The sequence below is a fragment of the Oryctolagus cuniculus genome, chromosome 5, assembly GCF_964237555.1.
Source record: "Oryctolagus cuniculus chromosome 5, mOryCun1.1, whole genome shotgun sequence".
Taxonomy (NCBI): Eukaryota; Metazoa; Chordata; class Mammalia; order Lagomorpha; family Leporidae; genus Oryctolagus; species Oryctolagus cuniculus.
This window is the reverse complement of record NC_091436.1, coordinates 7,661,796-7,678,948: the sequence shown is the minus strand read 5'-3', so window position 1 is coordinate 7,678,948 and position 17,153 is coordinate 7,661,796. Positions and strand designations below refer to the sequence as shown.

The 17,153-nt window shown below is 50.2% G+C and overlaps 1 protein-coding gene across 7 annotated transcripts in view; it reads left to right on the top strand.

Moving 5' to 3' along the window:
- Nucleotides 1–216: 216 nt before the first annotated feature.
- Nucleotides 217–17,153, top strand: part of MAP3K4 (mitogen-activated protein kinase kinase kinase 4) — a 125,354-nt gene continuing 108,417 nt past the window's right edge. For 2 of the 7 annotated variants that reach the window (XM_051855158.2, XM_051855156.2), the window contains exon 1: nt 223–547. In XM_051855158.2, coding sequence (XP_051711118.2) covers nt 393–547 — 155 coding nt within the window. In that variant the 5' untranslated portion in view covers nt 223–392. Of the gene's footprint in view, nt 548–3,584; nt 3,802–17,153 lie in introns of those variants that run through there. The other 5 variants (XM_070074593.1, XM_070074594.1, XM_051855155.2 and 2 more) reach the window with 4 other exon arrangements.

Sequence of the window (17,153 nt, the reverse complement as noted above, 5' to 3'; positions counted from 1 at the left end):
CACGGGGCTGGTCCGCTCCGAGCGTGCAGCGCGCGGGTCTCCTCGGGCGCCCGCCCCCGACCCCCGCCTCGCCGAGCCCCGCACCGCGGGCGCCGGGCTACACCTGCCGCCGGGCAGCCGCGCTCTCCGCCCCCGGCCCCGCCTCCCCGGCCGCCGGCCCCGCCCCGTCGGAGTCCGGCGCCCGCGCCGCCCCGGGAAGCTTGTCCCTCGCCGCCCGCCGTAGCCCGGCGCTCGGCCGGCCGCCGTCCCCAAGATGGCCGCGGCGCGCTCGGCTCCTGAGCGGGGCTAGAGGCGGAGGCGGAGCCGACCGACTCCCGCACCTCGGGGCTCGGGTGCCCCGCGCCAGGCTGCAGCTCGCTGCCCGCCGCGGCCATGCGGGGTCCCGTGCACGGATGAGAGAAGCCGCCGCCGAGCTGGTGCCCCCTCCCGCCTTCGCCGTCACCTCTGCCGCCGCCATGGAGGAGCCGCCGCCGCCGCCGCCGCCGCCGGCGGAACCCGAGCCGGAGCCGGAGCCGGAGCCGGAGCCCGAGCGCTGCCTGGCGGCGAGGTGAGTGTGGCGGCCGCAGCCGACCGCTCGCGGAAAGCGGGCCGGGTCTTGGCCCGGACTCGCGCCGGGGCCCGAGGGGGCGTGGGGGCCTCTGCCGCCCGCCGGGTGGGCAGGGGCGCGTCCAGGCTCTGCGGGCTGGGGCGAGAGGGGCGCGGTGCAGCCCGGACCCGGGCCCCGCGGCTGAGCGAGCCCCCGCCCCCGCCCCGGCTTGCGGTGCCCGCCCGGGCGCGCGGCCGGCTGGCCCTGCGGCTTCGCGGCTCGCCCTGGACGCGGCGGGAGCCGGGCGCCGGCTGCGGAGCCGCCCCCGCCGCGGGCGGCCGCCCCGGGGTTCCTCTCGGCGTCGCCGAAGCGAGGTGGTCCCTTCCCTGCGCCCCCATCGGAGCGCGGGAGGCGCCCGGGAAGCGAGCGCGCAGCGGCCGGCCGTCCTCCGCGGTGCCTCTGCGCCCCCGGGTCGTGCCCGCCGTCCCCCGCGGGAGGAGCCGCGCTGCGACGCCGCAGGCCGACAGGTGGGCGTCCCCTGCCCGGGGCCTTGAGTGCCCTTGAGCGGTGGCCTGGTGCGGAGTGCGGCTCTCACGTGCGCGCGGAGTGCGGCTCGCCCGGTGCGCTTGGCTGCCCCGAGACGCTGCAAGGTGGAGCTTGGGTCCCGTCAGCCTTGGTTGCGTGCCGTGCCCTGCAGACTCCGCGCGTTGCTCCTACGTCTGTCTTTGCTTCTGAACCGCGAGGGTTCAGCCCCTCCGAGGGAGACTTTGCCCCTCCGGTGCCCTCCTGCTGCCTGTCCTTTGCATCCCGGAGGCAACTTGCAAACTGCTGCCCCCTGGCCCCTGTGATGAAAGTGCTTCGACAGCTCCTCCCGCATCGCGCCGTCTCGCGCTGTGGCTCCAGGAATCAGGCGGCCAATGCCCTCTTTCTTTTTCCTGCCTGAAGGAATTCTTGAGCAACTCTGCAGCCGTAGTTAGGCGCGCGGGTGGCGGTCCCAGCAGGTGTGTGGCAGAGTGACTGTAGGCTGGGAGGACCGTGCTGTCCCCGCACTTTGCTTAGCGCCAAGGTGCCTCCCAGGGCCTTCTCCCGCGGGCCGCGGTACAGGGTTCTGAATGCATCGGACTTTTCCAAAGTGTTGTCAGAGAGCTCGTTAGGTGGATTTGGTATTTGGGTCAGTGTTAGAGCCATTGGCCCCCCTGCGTTTTCTTCATAAACAGTAGCAGCCGAGGCCAGGCTGTTCCAGGTGTGCTTAGCCTTTGCCTCCTTAACTCCTTTCGTCCTGTCTTACCAGGTGGGTCCTGTTGCAGGTGCAGCAGCCGAGACCCAGAAGTGAAGGGACTCGGCCAGTGTCGGTGAGGGAGCGGGGTCTGGCTCAGGGGCGCGCCTTCCCGGCCGGGGTGAGGAGAGGGTGGGTGACCCCTCCGAGCGCGCGGGAAGGCGTCGCTCTGCATGGCTCTGCGTGGCTCTGCATGGGGGAGCAGTGGGCTGAGCAGTCTCCGGTGGGCGTGAAGAGAGGGCCCAGCAGTGACGGTGCTGCAGCGGGGATGCTGCTCCAGAGAGAGACCTCGATTTTTTCCAGCCAGGTTTCCGTCTGTCTGTGTTACCACAAAAACAGGTCAGGATAATGGGCTCCATCCAACTTCAAGTGAACAGCAGTGTAGAGAACCAGAAGAGCTGAGGAATAGCATTCTTAGCAGCGTGCAGTCGGTTTCACAGGCGCTGCCTGGCCGGCGCCGCCGTCCTCATTGTCACCACCCCCTCCTGGCGCGCATGCTGACCTCTGACAGCCTCACCCGCAGATCCCGGGGAGGACGGGGCAGTGGTTCTCCAGCTGTTCATTTGAGATTCTGACCCTTTCAGAGAACTCGGTGTGCTGAAAATGCCTCCTTGTGAGCACGCTGGAGCCCAGTGACGCAGCAGCTTGTGCCGCCAGGTTAGCTGGTTTTGTTTCCGTGCGTTGTGTGTCGTTGGTTAGGCAGTTGCGGTGAAGCGCAGGTCTTGTGCAGGATTCAGGCCGGTTGTTGGCCTCCAGAGCTGTGCTGAGGGCACCAGCCGGCGGCACCTCTGTGCGTGTAGGAGAGTTACAAGTGATGGAAGCACACAGAGCAGGCTGACAGGTGCCCGTGCCCTGTGTGGTCTGGTCTCACTGCTCATTGTCGGTGATGGATACTTGGTGTCCTTACTTTTGGTTAAAACACATTTTTTTTTTTGAAAGGTAGCTATTATTATTCATGATTAAACTTTGTAGCGGACACTCCTTAGATCACTTGTTTTTCAGCCTTCTGGGTCTGTTTTAGGATTCTGAGGTTACTGATAGAGCTATTAAAGCCAATCTGGGACAGTTTACTTCTGTGATTTTTTGGATCTGTGCACTAAAAAACCACAGGGTACATTGGATATTAAGTCTGATACGGTGTTCCTGTTTACTGTAATCTTTCATTAAAATGTTTGTCAAAAGATAGCCTCACTGCACCCACTCGCATTGTCAGTACATTTTACATGAACTTAACCTTTCAAACCAATGACTGTACGATTTGTATGGTAATCTTGTGAGACTTTCTGAAAAATGGGCTTTGTTCTAAAAAAGGACTAGAGCATCCCCACTTCCAGGTGGTTTGTCCTTTGTCTCAGCGTGAACCCCGCCTTGAGCCTGCTTGTTTCAGCCCTGATTGGGGTGTCTCCTGGTGTCCTCGTGAGACCCTCGGTGCAGCAGGTGCATGGACAAGGCTTGAGAGCACTCAGTTACCCTCCGGGGGTGTGGCTCCAGGCAGAAGCCTGCAGCAGCTAAGGAGGGTTCCGCTGACGCAGCAGCTTGATGTCCTGAAGCGGGGATGACTGGGTGGCTCCTGGACTGTCGTCCTGTCAGGGGTTGCGCTGCTTCCTTCATGCGTGTTCTGCTGGAGCCAGGCAGGTGCTGTCCGTGTGACACTGAAGTCCAAGGATGTGAGGCCCTGACTACCTATGGCATGCATCTGCCCTGGTAACTTCCTGTTTCGTAATCAGTCCTCATTCCACAGTGGCTGTCTTTCTACTCACGGCATTCTGTTGTCGCAACGCTGGTCTGAGCAGGTGGTGTGAATTCTGTGTTTAAGGGGTCTTTATGACCCTTTCATGGTGCCGGTCAGCAAGCTGTTGGAAATAGTTTCTCTAAAGAGAAGATGGAAGGGATGGTGGAAAAGGAGATTGGCTGATGGCTCTGCAAAGTCCGACTCCGCTGGCGTTGCCTTGGCAGGAGCAGCGAGTCTGGGTGTCGCGCCTCGTCCGCTCACGCACAGGTACTTAGCTTGGGCTGGGCCTGGTCGGTCTCTGGCTCCTTGGGGCTGTAGAGAGCTGCCGTAACGGAGAGCTGGCTGGGGAGCGGGTTGAATGGTCTCAGCCTGGGCGGGGGCTGGCCCGCTTCCTGTCTGGTGCCTCTCTTCACCCATGGGCTTCCTTCTTTCTCCTAGGCTCCACGTTGGCTGCTTTTCCCGCTCTTGTCACGAGCTCCCCTCAGGTGGCTGGGTGGTAGTGTTTGTTTTTAATCTCCAGTCTTACTTTAATTAGATTATCCACAAACCTTGCTTTTCCTGCTTCAAGTTGGGAGTATGTTGTATCCTTGTCCCTTTCAAACTTTTTGTTTAAACCTTAATGGTATGGTAGATTTTTACTAACAGTAAGTCTCAGAGGGTCACCTTACTGTCCCCGCCCTCCCCACAGCCCCCACCCCTCACAAAGAATCCTGTGGCAAAGTTTCTGACAAAGGTGTGGCAGCGATGTCCTGGTTGAGCTTTCACAAAGTCCTTTTTTAAGTCCTGCGTTCAGAACAGATCATGACAGTGTGTGGTTCAGCTGGATTTAAGAATTGAGAACTGCGTTAGAGTTCTCTGCTGCTGTCACCAGCTAAGCTTTTGTCGACTATTCAGTGACTTGGGAAAACGCTGAAGATCCAAGTCCTGTTGATGGGGCCTGAGTGTTTGTAGAAAGATGGGCAGGAGCTTCTGACGTGTACACACGTCTTTCCCGGAAAGAGGCAGGTCACCAGACAGGGCTGGTAGAAGATGGGTCCTGGATGTGAGTCGGCTGCTCCGCATCTGTCGGTTTCCCACCGGTTCCGTGTGTCCCCCCTGGTTGGAGCGCTGCTCTCTGACCTCTTACTGCCAACCCCAAGTTGAGTTCCTTAGTATGATCCAATTTTTAAAAACTGTGTAGGAAAAAGATTGAAAGAATGCTTAATAAACTCCCCATGTGGGAGACCTGGATGGAATTGTACCTTCTGGCTTTAGCCTTTCCCAGATATGGCCATTGTGGTTATTTGGAGAATGAACTAGTAGATGGAAGATCTCTCTGTTTCTCCTTCTCTGTCACTTTGCCTTTCAAATAAATCAATAAATCAATCACACACATGTGAAAAAATAATGCTTTCTCCGCTTTAAGAGGTATGTTTGAAATGAGTATATTTTATTTGTTGAATTTTTTTCCATTTTTCTTTTAAAATATTTCAAATAACACAGAAATGTATAAAGAAGGATTCAATGAGTACATATAGAGTTAACAAAATGTTTTTAGGGGTTTATTGGAAGGCATAGTTAACACAGAGAGAGGGAGAGACAGAGAAGCGATCGTCCATCTGCTGGTTTACTTCCCAGATGGCCGTAACAGCGTGGGCTGGGCCAGGCCACGCCAGGAACCTGGAACCCCATCAGGACAGCAGAGGCCCAGGTACTTGGGCCTCTTCTGCTGCTTTCCCCGGCGCCTTCGCAGGAAGCTGGATGGGAAGAAGAGCAGCGGGGACTTGAACTGGTGCTCATATCGACTGTCGCTGGCCGTGGTTAACCCACTGTGCTGCAGTGCTGGCAAGGTAACAGATTTTATCATTTTGCCACATTCACTTTATATTGTTAATATTTATACACATGCAGACTTTTTCTTGAAGGAGAGGTGAATATGTTCCTGTCATGTCACATGGGATTCATAACAAGGTCAGTGAGGAAAGCAGTCTGTTAGGTAATCAGTGATGACACTGCTTCTAAAGGTGGACCAAAAAATATGGCACCCACACACTCTTTAATACTGGATTACCTTCCACATACGAGAAAAAAAATGTGGTTTTTGTTTTTCTGTGTCTAACTTATTTCCCTTAGCAACTCATCTCCAGTTCCATCCATTTTGTCGCAGATGTCAGGATTTTGTTCTTTTTATGGAGGTTTATGTACTCGTCAGTGCCATCCAGGTTGATCCCCTGTTGTTGCTCTTGTGAATAGTGCTTCAGTAATCATGGAGTGCAAGTGTTTCTTCTACCTGCTGAGTTCGTTTCCTTTGGATAAAGTCCCAGAAGTGGGATAGCTGGGTCTAGTTTTAGCTTTTTTTTTTTTTGAGGAATCTCCATACTGTTCTCCATAATGGGCATAACAGTTTTCATTCCCACCGAGACTGTAGCATTTTGTTATCTTTTGACTTTTGTTGATTGGCCATTCTAACTGAAGTGAGGTGATACCTCATTGTGGTTTGTATTTGTACTCCCCTGGTGGCTAGTGGTAATTGTGCATTTTTTCATGTGTGTTTCTTCTTTTGAAAAATTTCTATAAAGATCCTTTGCCATTTCTTTTTTTTTTTTTTAAAGATTTTTATTCTATTTTATTTATTTATTTGAGAGGTAGAGTTACAGACAGTGAGAAGGAGAGACAGAAAGATCTTCCCTCTGCTGGTTCACTCTAAATGGCTGCAATGGCCAGAGTTGGGCTGATCTGAAGCCAGAAGCTTCCGCCTGGTCTCTAAAGCAGGTGCAGGGCCTAAGGGCTTGGGCCATCTTCACTGCTTTCTCAGGCCATAGTAGAGAGCTGGATTGGAAGAGGAGCAGCCAGGGCTAGAACTGGCGCCCATATGGGATGTTGGCACTGCAGGTGGAGGATTAACCTACTGTACCACAGCGCCGGCCCCCTGCCTATTTCTTACACTAGATTTTTTTGTTGTTTTATTGTTGAATTACTTGAGCTCCTTATATATTCTGTGATATGTCATGTATATTGATTTGTGTGTGTTGAACCATCCCTGCATTGTTAGGATAAATCCTACTTGGTCATGGTGGATGGTCTTTTTGATGTGTCTTTGGCTTCAATTTGCTGGTGTTTGTTGAGAATTTTTACATCAGGGTTATTGGGATACAGTTCTTTTTGTTGCTTTTGTATTTTTGTCTGGTTTTGAAAGTAGGTAATGCTGGCCTCATAGAATGCGTTTGGAAGGGTTCCCTCTCTTTCAGTTGTTTGAAATAGTCTGAGAAGAATTGGTGTTCTTTCAGAAGTGAAGTCATGTAGTCCTGGACTTTACGTTGTTGGGAGAGTCTTTATTACCGATTCAATCTCTTCACTGGCTAGTGCTCTGTTTAGGTTTTCTATATCTCCCTGAGTCAATTTTGGTTAATTATATGTTTCCAAAAATCCGTGTTTCTTCTAGATAGTCCAATTTGTTGTCATAGGATTGCTTATCATAGTTTCTAATGATTTTTTGCATTCTGCAGTATCAGTTGTAATGTCTCCCTTGTCATCTCTGATTTGATTGATTTGTCTTCACTTTTTTTCTTAATCTCATGGTTTGTCAATTTTGTTTACCTTTTCAAAGAACCGGTTCTTCATTAATCTTTCTTGTTTTTTAATTTCTATTTTATTTCTCCTCTAATTTTTACTATTTCTTTCCTTCTAATTTTGGGTTTAGTTTGTTTTTGTTTTTCCATGTCCTGAGATGCATTGTTAGGTTTTTATTTGATACTTTATTTTTTTAAAGATTTACTTATTTCTTTGAAAGTCAGAGTTACACAGAGAGGGAAGGAGAGGCAGAGAGAGAGGGAGAGAGGGAGAGAGAGAGGGAGAGAGGCAGAGAGGGAGAGAGGCAGAGAGGGAGAGAGGGAGAGAGGCAGAGAGGGAGAGAGGGAGAGAGGGAGAGAGGCAGAGAGAGAGGGAGAGAGGCAGAGAGGGAGAGGGGTCTTCCATCCGCTGGTTCATTCCCCAAATGGCAACAACAGTCAGAGCTGTGCTGATCTGAAGCCAGGAGCTGGGAACTTCTTCCGGGTCTCCCATGCAGGTGCAGGGGCCAAGGACTTGGGCCATCCTTTACTGCTTTCCTGGGCCATAGCAGGGAGCTGGATTGGAAGTGGAGCAGCCGGGACTTGAACTGGTGCTCATGTGGGATGCTGGCACTGAGGCTGCTACACCACAGTGCGGGCCCGACACTTTCCTTTTTTTTTTGAAGTAGGCACTTATTACTATACTGCTTTTGCTGTACTCCTTAAGTTTTGATATGGTGTAAGTCCATTTTCATTAGTTTCAGGGAATTTTTAAATTTCCCTTTAGATTTCTCCAGTGACCCATTATTTGTTCAGGAGCATGTTGTTTTGTCTCCTTGTATTTGTATAAATTCTAGAGTTTCTTTTGTTGTTAATTTCCAGCTTTATTGTGGTCTGAAAAGATGCGTGATGTGATTTCAAGTTTTGCTTTTTGAATGTGTTGAGACTTGTTTTATGGCCTAGTATATGATCCACCTTAGAGAATGTTCCGCGTGCTGATGAAAAGAATGTTTACTCTGAGCTGTGGGTTGGAGTGTCCTGTAGCGTGTCTTACTGGGTGCATTTGATCTGCAGTGTGGATTAGCTCTGTTGTTTCGTGGCTGATTTTTTGTCTGGTTGCTCTGTCCATGAGGAAAGTGAGGTGCTGAAGTCCCCCAGTGTTACTGTAGTAGAGCTGTGTCTCCCTTTAGATCTGTTAGCATTTCTTTGGTAGAAGTGGATGCTCAGGCATTGCACGTGCATGCTCTTACAGGGCAGTCCCTCGTGGAACTGACCCTCTGATCATTGCATTGTGACCTTTTCGTCTCTGTTAGTCATTTTTCCCTTGGAGTCTGCTTTGTCTGATATGAACGCAGCTATTCGTGTCTGGGATGTGTCCTTCTGTCCTCTTGCCCTGAGAAGGTCCCTGAGTCTTTACTGCTGAGGTTCACTGCTTGTGGGTGCCACATTGTTGAGTCTTGTTTTCATCCGTTCAGCCAGTCTGCATCTTTTATTTGGAGAACTTAGTCCATTTACATTCAGGGTTATCATTGATAAGTAATAATCTGGTCCTTCTGTTTTTCCTTCAACATTCCTTTTGTTTGTCTTGCATATTCTTTGTTCTTTTTCTGGTAGGTTTCGTATTTTCACGGTGAAGGTTACCTTTGTTTCTCTGTGTGGTACGTTCTTCCATATCATTGTAAGGCTGGTTGTTGGTGGTGAATCCCTTCAGTGTTGGCTTGTTTTGCAAGGTCTTTACTCCATTTATGAAAGCAAGCTTTGCTGGGTAATAAATTCTGGGTTGGTTTTTTTTTCTTTTTCTTTTATTTCAGCATTTGGACAGTATCTCTCCATTTTTTCTGGCCTGTAAGGTTTCTGATGAGAAGTGTGCATCAATCTAATGTGGATTCCTTTAAAAATGACATGGTGCTTTTTTCTTGCAAATTTTAGAATTTTCTGTTTGTTTGTATTCAAAGGTAGACTCTTCCTCCCCATTCCTTTGGAACTCCCAAAACTCAGATATTGGTTCATTTAATGGTATCCGGGAGATCCTAAGTACTGTTTTCCTCTTTTTTTTTTTTTTTTTACTTATTTGACAAGTAGATTTAGACAATGAGAGAGAGAGACAGGGAGAAAGGTCTTCCTTCCATTGGTTCACCCCCCAAATGGCTGCCATGGCCGGAGCTGCGCTGATCCGAAGCCAGGAGCCGGATGCTTCCTCCTGGTCTGCCACGCGAGTGCAGGGCCCAAGCACTTGGGCCATCCTCCACTGCACTCCCGGGCCACAGCAGAGAGCTGGACTGGAAGAGGAGCAACCAGGACTAGAACCTGGCGCCCGTATGGGATGCCAGTGCCGCAGGTGGAGGATTAACCAAGTGAGCCACGGCGCCCGCCCCATTCCTCTTTATTTATTTATTTAGTTTTCTTTTTTGTCTGATAGAGATACTTCAAAAGACCTGTCTTCAAGTTCAGATATTGTTTCTTCTGCTTGATCTGGGCTGTTGTTAAGACTTTCACATGTATTTTTTATTTGGTGTGATTGAGTTCCTCCTTTCTAATCATTGTTTGCCTTTTCAATATCTCTTTGCTGAATCTCTCATTCATGTAGTACACTAATATCAAGATTTTGTTTAATGGTGTTTGTATTTTGTATTTCCTGTTGTATCTCTTTGGGTAACCTTACTGTCATTCTTTTGATTTTTTTTTTTTTTTGACAGGCAGAGTGGACAGTGAGAGAGAGAGACAGAGAGAAAGGTCTTCCTTTGCCGTTGGTTCATCCCCCAATGGCCACTGCGGCCAGCGTGCTGTGCTGATCCAAAGCCAGGAGCCAGGTGCTTCTGGTCTCCCATGGGGTGCAGGGCCCAAGAACTTGGGCCATCCTCCACTGCACTCCCGGGCCATAGCAGAGAGCTGGCCTGGAAGTGGGGCGGCCGTGACAGAATCCGACGCCCCAACCGGGACTAGAACCCGGTGTGCCTGCGCCACAGGCAGAGGATTAGCCTAGTGAGCCGCGGCGCTGGCCCATTCTTTTGAATTCTTTGTCGGGTATTTTGTTCACCTCTCTTTGTGGTCTGATATTAATGCATTGTTGTGTTCCTTTTGGGGTGTCACATTGCCTTGGTTAGTCATATTTGTTGTGTTTCTACATTGGTTGTTTTGGATTTTTTGGGGGCCAATTGTTCTGTCAGTTTTAGAGGATGATTTTTTTGGAAGGCTTTTTTTTTTTTTTTTTTAAAGATTTATTTATTTGAAAGTCAGAGTTATACAGAGAGTAAAGGAGAGGCAGAGAGGTCTTCCATCCACTGATTCTTTCCCCAGTTGGCTGCAATGGCTGGAACTGCGCTAAGCTGAAGCCGGGAGCTTCTTCTGGGTCTCTCACACGGGTACAGGGGCCCAAGGACTTGTGCCATCCTCTACTGCTCTCCCAGGCCACAGTAGAGAGCTGGATTGGAAGTGGAGTAGCCGGAACCCATATGGGATTCCAGCACTGCAGGTGGCGGCTTTACCTGCTAGGCCACAGGGCTGGCTCAAGGCTTTTTTTGGAAGATGTGCCTTAAGGTATTGGCTTGGTAAACTACTTTGGCTTTAGTTCTTGTTGAACTTCACAGTATAGTCCCTCTGTGCTTTTTATTTATTATCTATTTAATTTTTTTGTCATTGCTGACGGTAGCAGTAGTAAGGATTTGGGATGTTCCTGTGGCCCAAATGTGGAGACCCCGTCATAAGAAGCAGAGTCAGGAGCTGGAGCTTCCCAGGGGTTGGAAGCAGGCTTTGCTGGTGCTGCAAGCGGGCCTGGCATAGACTCCTAGCCAGCACCCAAGTCAGGAGCTAGAGTGGCAAGATCAGTATTGGCGTGGGGAGCAGACTGGGCTCATGGGTTCCTGCCTGGCTCCAGAGACCCAGGAGTAGCCGTAATGCTGGCTGGAGGAAGCAGGTACCCAAGATGCTGACTGAGACAGTGACCATCTGAGTGGCCTGGCTGTGGGATAGCAGAGCAAGCAGTCCTGTTCTGTGGGCTCCGTGGGGTGAGAACCCCAGCATGGAGCCCCGAGAGAGCTGCAGGGCACTGGGCTTGGAGGGCTGTCTAGAGAGCTGCAGCTTCTGTGAGGGGCTGGAGTCCTGAGGTCTGAGCTGCGCCTGGGTCAGAGCCCTGCTGAGTTTGCTGTGCTGGCTGGAGCAGGGAGAGCCCGGCCCGAGCCCAGACAGCGGCTGTGTGCTGCACAAGGCAAGGCACGGCACGCCCAGGAGAGAGCCCTGAGCACGCGTGGGCTGTGGCTGTACGCTGGGCTGGGCAGAGCACAGAAAGCTCGGACCAGAGCCCTGAGTGAGCGAGCGGCACGCGGACTGGGTGCAGTGCCCAAAGCCCGCCGGAGCCCTAAGCAAGCTGGCAGAGCGCTGTGATGGTTGTGGCACGGAAAGCCCAGGCCATGGCCCTGAGAGAGCGTGCCTTGTGTGGTCCCCCAAAGCCCCTGAACTGTTTGTGAGGGGGCAAAAACCGAGCGATGCCCGGGTGAGCAGGGTGCAGAAACCTGGCTGCTCTGTGGTGTGGGCTGGAGTCTGTTGGTGTGGAGCTCCCTCTGCAGGCTCTGCTTTATGCTGGTGTTAGGAGCCACCTGGATGTGCTGTCCCAGATTGTGAGCATTCCCAGTTGCACACTCAAACCCTACTTCAAGACCTGTCCCTGGTGCTCGGATGGGCAGACTGGGCAGGACCAGAGGCTCTGAGTGCCAGTGTGCACAGGTCCCAGCAGCAAGCAGTGATGGTCAAGTGATGGGGGAGGAGATCGGGGGGAGTAGGAGGATCCCTAGAGGCTGGATGTCCCAGCTGTCCTGCTCCCACAGTCCCCTGAGGCCTGGGGTCCAGCTGGACCTGGGAGGCTCCGTCTTCCTTGCCAGAGTGCAGGAATGTCCTGGGCTCCTGTCTTCTGGTGGAGTGTGACTTCCCACGGAGACTCCTTTCTCAAGATAACCGCTGCAGCCTTTGGTTTCCCGTGGAGTAGAGATGGATGCTGGGCGTCCCTGGTCCTCTCTCCCTTACTGCCAATGCATTCTTTCTTATCTACAGAATTTCGCCCATCACTGAGAGATGTTTTCTAGTTCATAGCACTCACAAGACTAGATTTGTCTGGTGTGATAGTATTGTGTGTGGAGATCACCCAGCTACAATCCACACTAAAACTTTAAACCCTGTGAATCGGGCAGGCAGAGCTCGCCACCCCAACCTTCTGCTCAAGTCACCTGAGACGGTGTCTTTTAAAAGGAACAGGGTTGCACGGCAGTCGTGTGCTAGGCACTGGCTCAGACCCCTGCAGACTCTCGCTTGTGGGTGTACCCGTTGCCCATAAACACTTGCTCACTAACAGGCATCGCGGAGATTTGTGTCTGAGTCACAGTGCCACTGGTTGTGAGCTACGGACGTCAAGACGCACCAGCCTCGGCTGATGAGGAGGCCGTGTGCCTGCAGAGCAGATTACGTTAAGCACTGTTAGAAGTTTCATAAAGTGGATTTCGTTTCCGCGTTATTTCAGAAGGAGTGAGTGTTCTGCAGAGAAAGCGGACCCCAGGCCGCGGGGCCCGTGTGCTCTGTGCGGAATCGTTTCTGCGCGCGACCGGAGGTTTGCTGGTGCTGGCCGGCTGCAGGATCCCCTGAGCAGTGCTTGTCAGAGGACAGCTTTGTCTTCCAGTGAGGCAGCCTGGGCAGAAAGCTTCTCACAGACTTATTTTTATTTAAAATCTTGAAATCCTTTCCTGCAGGAATATAAAAATGTAGGTGTAACTTGTTGTTTCACAACGTTTTTGGAAGTAGGTGTGTTGAGTGCGTCTTTAGTCCTTACTGAAGTACGGAACTAAGCGTTTACTGAAGCCAAGTCTTTATGGGTGGTGGTAGGATTTGTAGCGTTCGTTGCTTTCGCCCTCCTTCCCAGCCATTGCTTGTAGACTGAGGAGAGCCTGGAGCCCAAGGGAAGCTGGAGGCCGTCTGGGCCCTGCCTGGGAAGGCCGCCGCCTCTGCTGGTCGCAGCTTCCTCCAGGACTGCTGGCTGTGCTTCCTGCTGCTCTCTCTCGTGCCCTGGTGGGGGCCCAGAGCTGGTGGTCTGGCTTAAACCCACAGGTGCAATCACCTGGCCACTGCAGATTGAGTGTGGGATTTTCTGGATTAATTAGACTTTTTTTTTTTTATTTGACAGGTAAAGTTATAGACAGTGAGAGAGAGAGAGAGAGAGAGAGAGAGAGAGAGAGAGAGAGAAAGGTTTTCCTTTTTCCGTTGGTTCACCCCCCAATGGCCGCTGTGGCCAGCGCACTGCACTGATCCGAAGTCAGTAGCCAGGTGCTTCTCCTGGTCTCCCATGAGGTGCAGGGCCCAAGGACTTGGGCCATCCTCCACTGTACTCCCTGGCCACAGCAGAGAGCTGGCCTGGAAGAGGGGCAACCGGGACAGAATCCGGTGCCCCAACCGGGACTAGAACCCAGTGCCCATATGGGATACCGGCACCGCAGGCAGAGGATTAGCCAAGTGAGCCATGGCACCGGCCCCATAGATTAATTAGACTTTAAGGATGGAGCAGAGATGAAAGATTGGTTTCAGGAAAGAAGAGAGCTGAGAAGATGACGGAGTCTTCCTTGTACGCATTGTATGTAACGTCTCCCCCAGGGGACTGTATTTCCAGCTCACAGAATACATGGCAGACAGTGCTGGAGACCGTGCGCCCCTGGAGCTCAGGCAGGGGAGCTGCTTTCTGCTCTGTGGTAGTGGTTTTGAAGCTGTGGTTGTGATTGTGACCCACGGCACCACGTTAGTGCCGTGTGGCTGAGGTAGGTTTGTGATGTGTGCCGGTCGTTGTTCCTCTGCTCCGTTGGAAACTTTTCCATCGCGATCCACTGATTGGATTTTGTTAGCTCACAAGCGGGTGTGGGCCTCAGTTTGAAAGCCGTGGCTCTGCCGAAGGTGGAAGGTGGAGGAAGGGGGCCGTTGTGCTTTGTGCCTTCTCCTGTTGGATGGCCTCTGGAGGACAAGGACAGTATTTATCCACTGAGGGCGGGGCAAGGTTAGAATCTGAACACATCTTCCCTTGGAAGCCCTGAGAGTGAAAATGTGTGTTACCCTTGTCTCAAGGTTGCTCTCTTGGTTTCTCATCCTTAAAATATAAGAACTGTACAGTTTGAAACCTAAGATTAATTTCAGACTAAAATTGGGGTTGGAATATGTGAGTACTTTAGATAACTTATTTTTCATAAAATACCAACCTATGTTTAAAATTTTTCAAGTAGAGCAGTCCTTAAGAAAAAAGAAAGCTCATTACTTTCAACGTGTGTATGTATAAATGATGTGTGTATGTGTGTGTGTACACATATGAGGGCACTTTAGAAAGTTCATGGGAAAATATTATTAATGGGTATTTATTTTGGTGCAAAAACTTTAAAATCCATGCTTTTTTTGGTAATACACATTTTCCGTGAACTTTCTGAAGACTTCACTTATATACTATTTAAAATTTGCATCAAAACAGACATCTATTAAATAATTTTAAAATTAACTTTCTGAAAATATCTATATTGGCAAGGCAGAGAGAGACGGAGACAGGTAGAGATCTTCCATCTGCTGGTTCACTCTCCTTTTTTTTTTTTAAGATTTATTTTTTATTTATTTGAGAGGCAGAGTTACACAGAGAAGGAGAGGCAGAGAGAGAGAGGTCTTCCATCTCCTGGTTCACTCCCCAGTTGGCTGCAGGCCAGGGCTTTAACCCACTGTGTCACAGGCCAGCCCCTTATTTTATTTAATCTTAACAACTTAGGGAGTGTTATTATTTTTACCTTTCAAATGAGGAAACAGAAAAATTATAAAATTTCCCCTGAATCATACCATAGGAAAGCCTACGCTCTCATTGATATACTCACTGCTGCTCCATCCAGCAGGCGGCAGTACGGAGCCTACTTCCAGAAGCTGTGCCAGGGAAGTGGGCATCAAAGTAAAAAGACAGCAAGCAATGCAGTGTCCCTCACTCAGGCAAGAGGCAGTAAACAAGTGTGAGTACAAACACACAACGCCACACAGGGCAGAAAGGCATAACCTAACTCAGTGGAAGATTGAAGTGAAACTGCTCCACATTAACCAGTGAGCGTGTGTGTGTGTGTGTGTGTCACGAAGCTCGCAAAGTTCGTGGAAAATGAAATTAAAACAGAGGGTCACGGCTGGCAGCAGCAGTTAGGACGCAGCCTGTGACCCCACATCCCTAGGCAGAGTGTCTGGACTTGAGTCCTGGCTGCTTCCTGTAACACTGTTAACACGCACCCTGGGAGGCAGCAGGTGCTGGCTCCAGTAGTGGGGCCCTGCCACCCACGTGGGAGCCCCCGACTGCATTCCCAGCTTCTGACTTCTGCCTGGCCCAGCCCCCACTCTTGCAGACATTTCCAGAGTGAACCACAGGGCCAGCGCTGTGGTGTAGCGGGAAAGGCTGCCGCCTGCAGTGCCGGCATCCCATATGGGCGCCAGTTCGAGTCCTGGCTACTCCACTTCCAATCCAGCTCTCTGCTGTGGCCTGGGAAAGCAGTAGAAGGTGGCCCAGGTCCTTGGGTCCCAGTACTGGCTCGGGAGACCTGGAATAAGCTCCTTGCTCCTGGCTCTGGACCAGCTCTGCTCTGGCTGTTGCTGGCATTTGGGGAGTGAACCAGTGGTTGGAAGACCTATCTCTCTCTGGCTCTACCTCTGTCTGTAACTCTGTCTTTCAAATAGATAAAATAAATCTAAAAAAAAAAAAAAAAAAAAAAAAGAGTAAATGAAGTACTGCTGTTTGTATAGTGAGACTCAATATTAGCGATCATGTCTTTTTCCTTTTTGGTTTAAGGAGTTTCATCATATTTACTTTCCTTAAAAAGCTTTCAAATATGCTGTGAGGGTAGATTCCCTTAATTCTTTACAGTAATCTGCAATATTTGAGAAATATTTTCCACCCACTTATGTCTGCAGAAACCATAGAAACTAGAAAAGGGTTTTTGGGGGACCAGGTTTTCCCAACTCCCTTTATTGCTTCAGTTGTAATTTATCTTGTATAATGTCTGCTGGAACTCTGGCCCTTGGAAGACTGTGGAGCATGACTTAAAGCCAGACCTGTAATACTAGGATTTAATGTGACTTGTTGAGGTCAGTAGGCACAGCCGTATTTTTCTTTAGAAGTTTTTGTTAATTGTTCATTTAACTGGATGTGTTTTCATGATTTACATGAATACTCTTCATATTAAAAATATTAAACACTGCATTTAAGAGTAATGTTTTCTGGGTTATTTGCTGCCTAAGAAAAGTGAATCAGATCTGTTCATGTAGTGAAACTAAATCAGTCATAAATCCCTCTGATTATAAAAGCAACACATGCTATGAAAAGTATAAAGAAGAAAATAAGTAATCATAATCTTGACATCTATCACTAAATACCATTAACACACTGGCTTATTTTTTAAAAAAATTTATTTATTTATTTGAAAAAGTTATACAGAGAGAGAGGCAGACAGAGAGAGAGAGAGAGGGCTTCCATCTGCTGGTTCACTCTCCAACTGGCTGCAATGGCTGGAGCTGCATCAATCTGAAGCCAGGAGCCAGGAGCTTCTTCCAGGTCTCCCACTTGGGTGCAGGGACCCAAGGACTTGGGCCATTTTCTGCTGCTTTCTCAGGCCACAGCAGAGAGCTGGATCAGAAGTAGAGCAGCCGAGACTCGAATCAGCGCCCATATGGGATGCCGGCACTGCAAGTAGTGGCTTTATCTGCTACGCCATAGCACCGGCCCCCACTGGCTTATTTCTTTCTTGGGTTTTGTATCTCTCTGTGCTTATGTGTGAGTATGTGTGTAGGAGTATTTTTTTCTATGTATACAGTCTATAAACTACCATATTTTATAACTATCATCTATTACGAGCATTTTACTATGATAAACAATGGCAAACAGTATTCTTTATGTATATTTCAAAATTGTTTGACAATATATAATTTTTCTGACATGATTTGCAACATATGCTTCCACTTACTGTAATCAATGACTTGGTAAAAATATTTAGGTAAAAAATTTCTATATTCTGGCATATTTCTTTAGGATAGTTTCCTAGGTCGCAAGATATTTGGGGTTTTAAG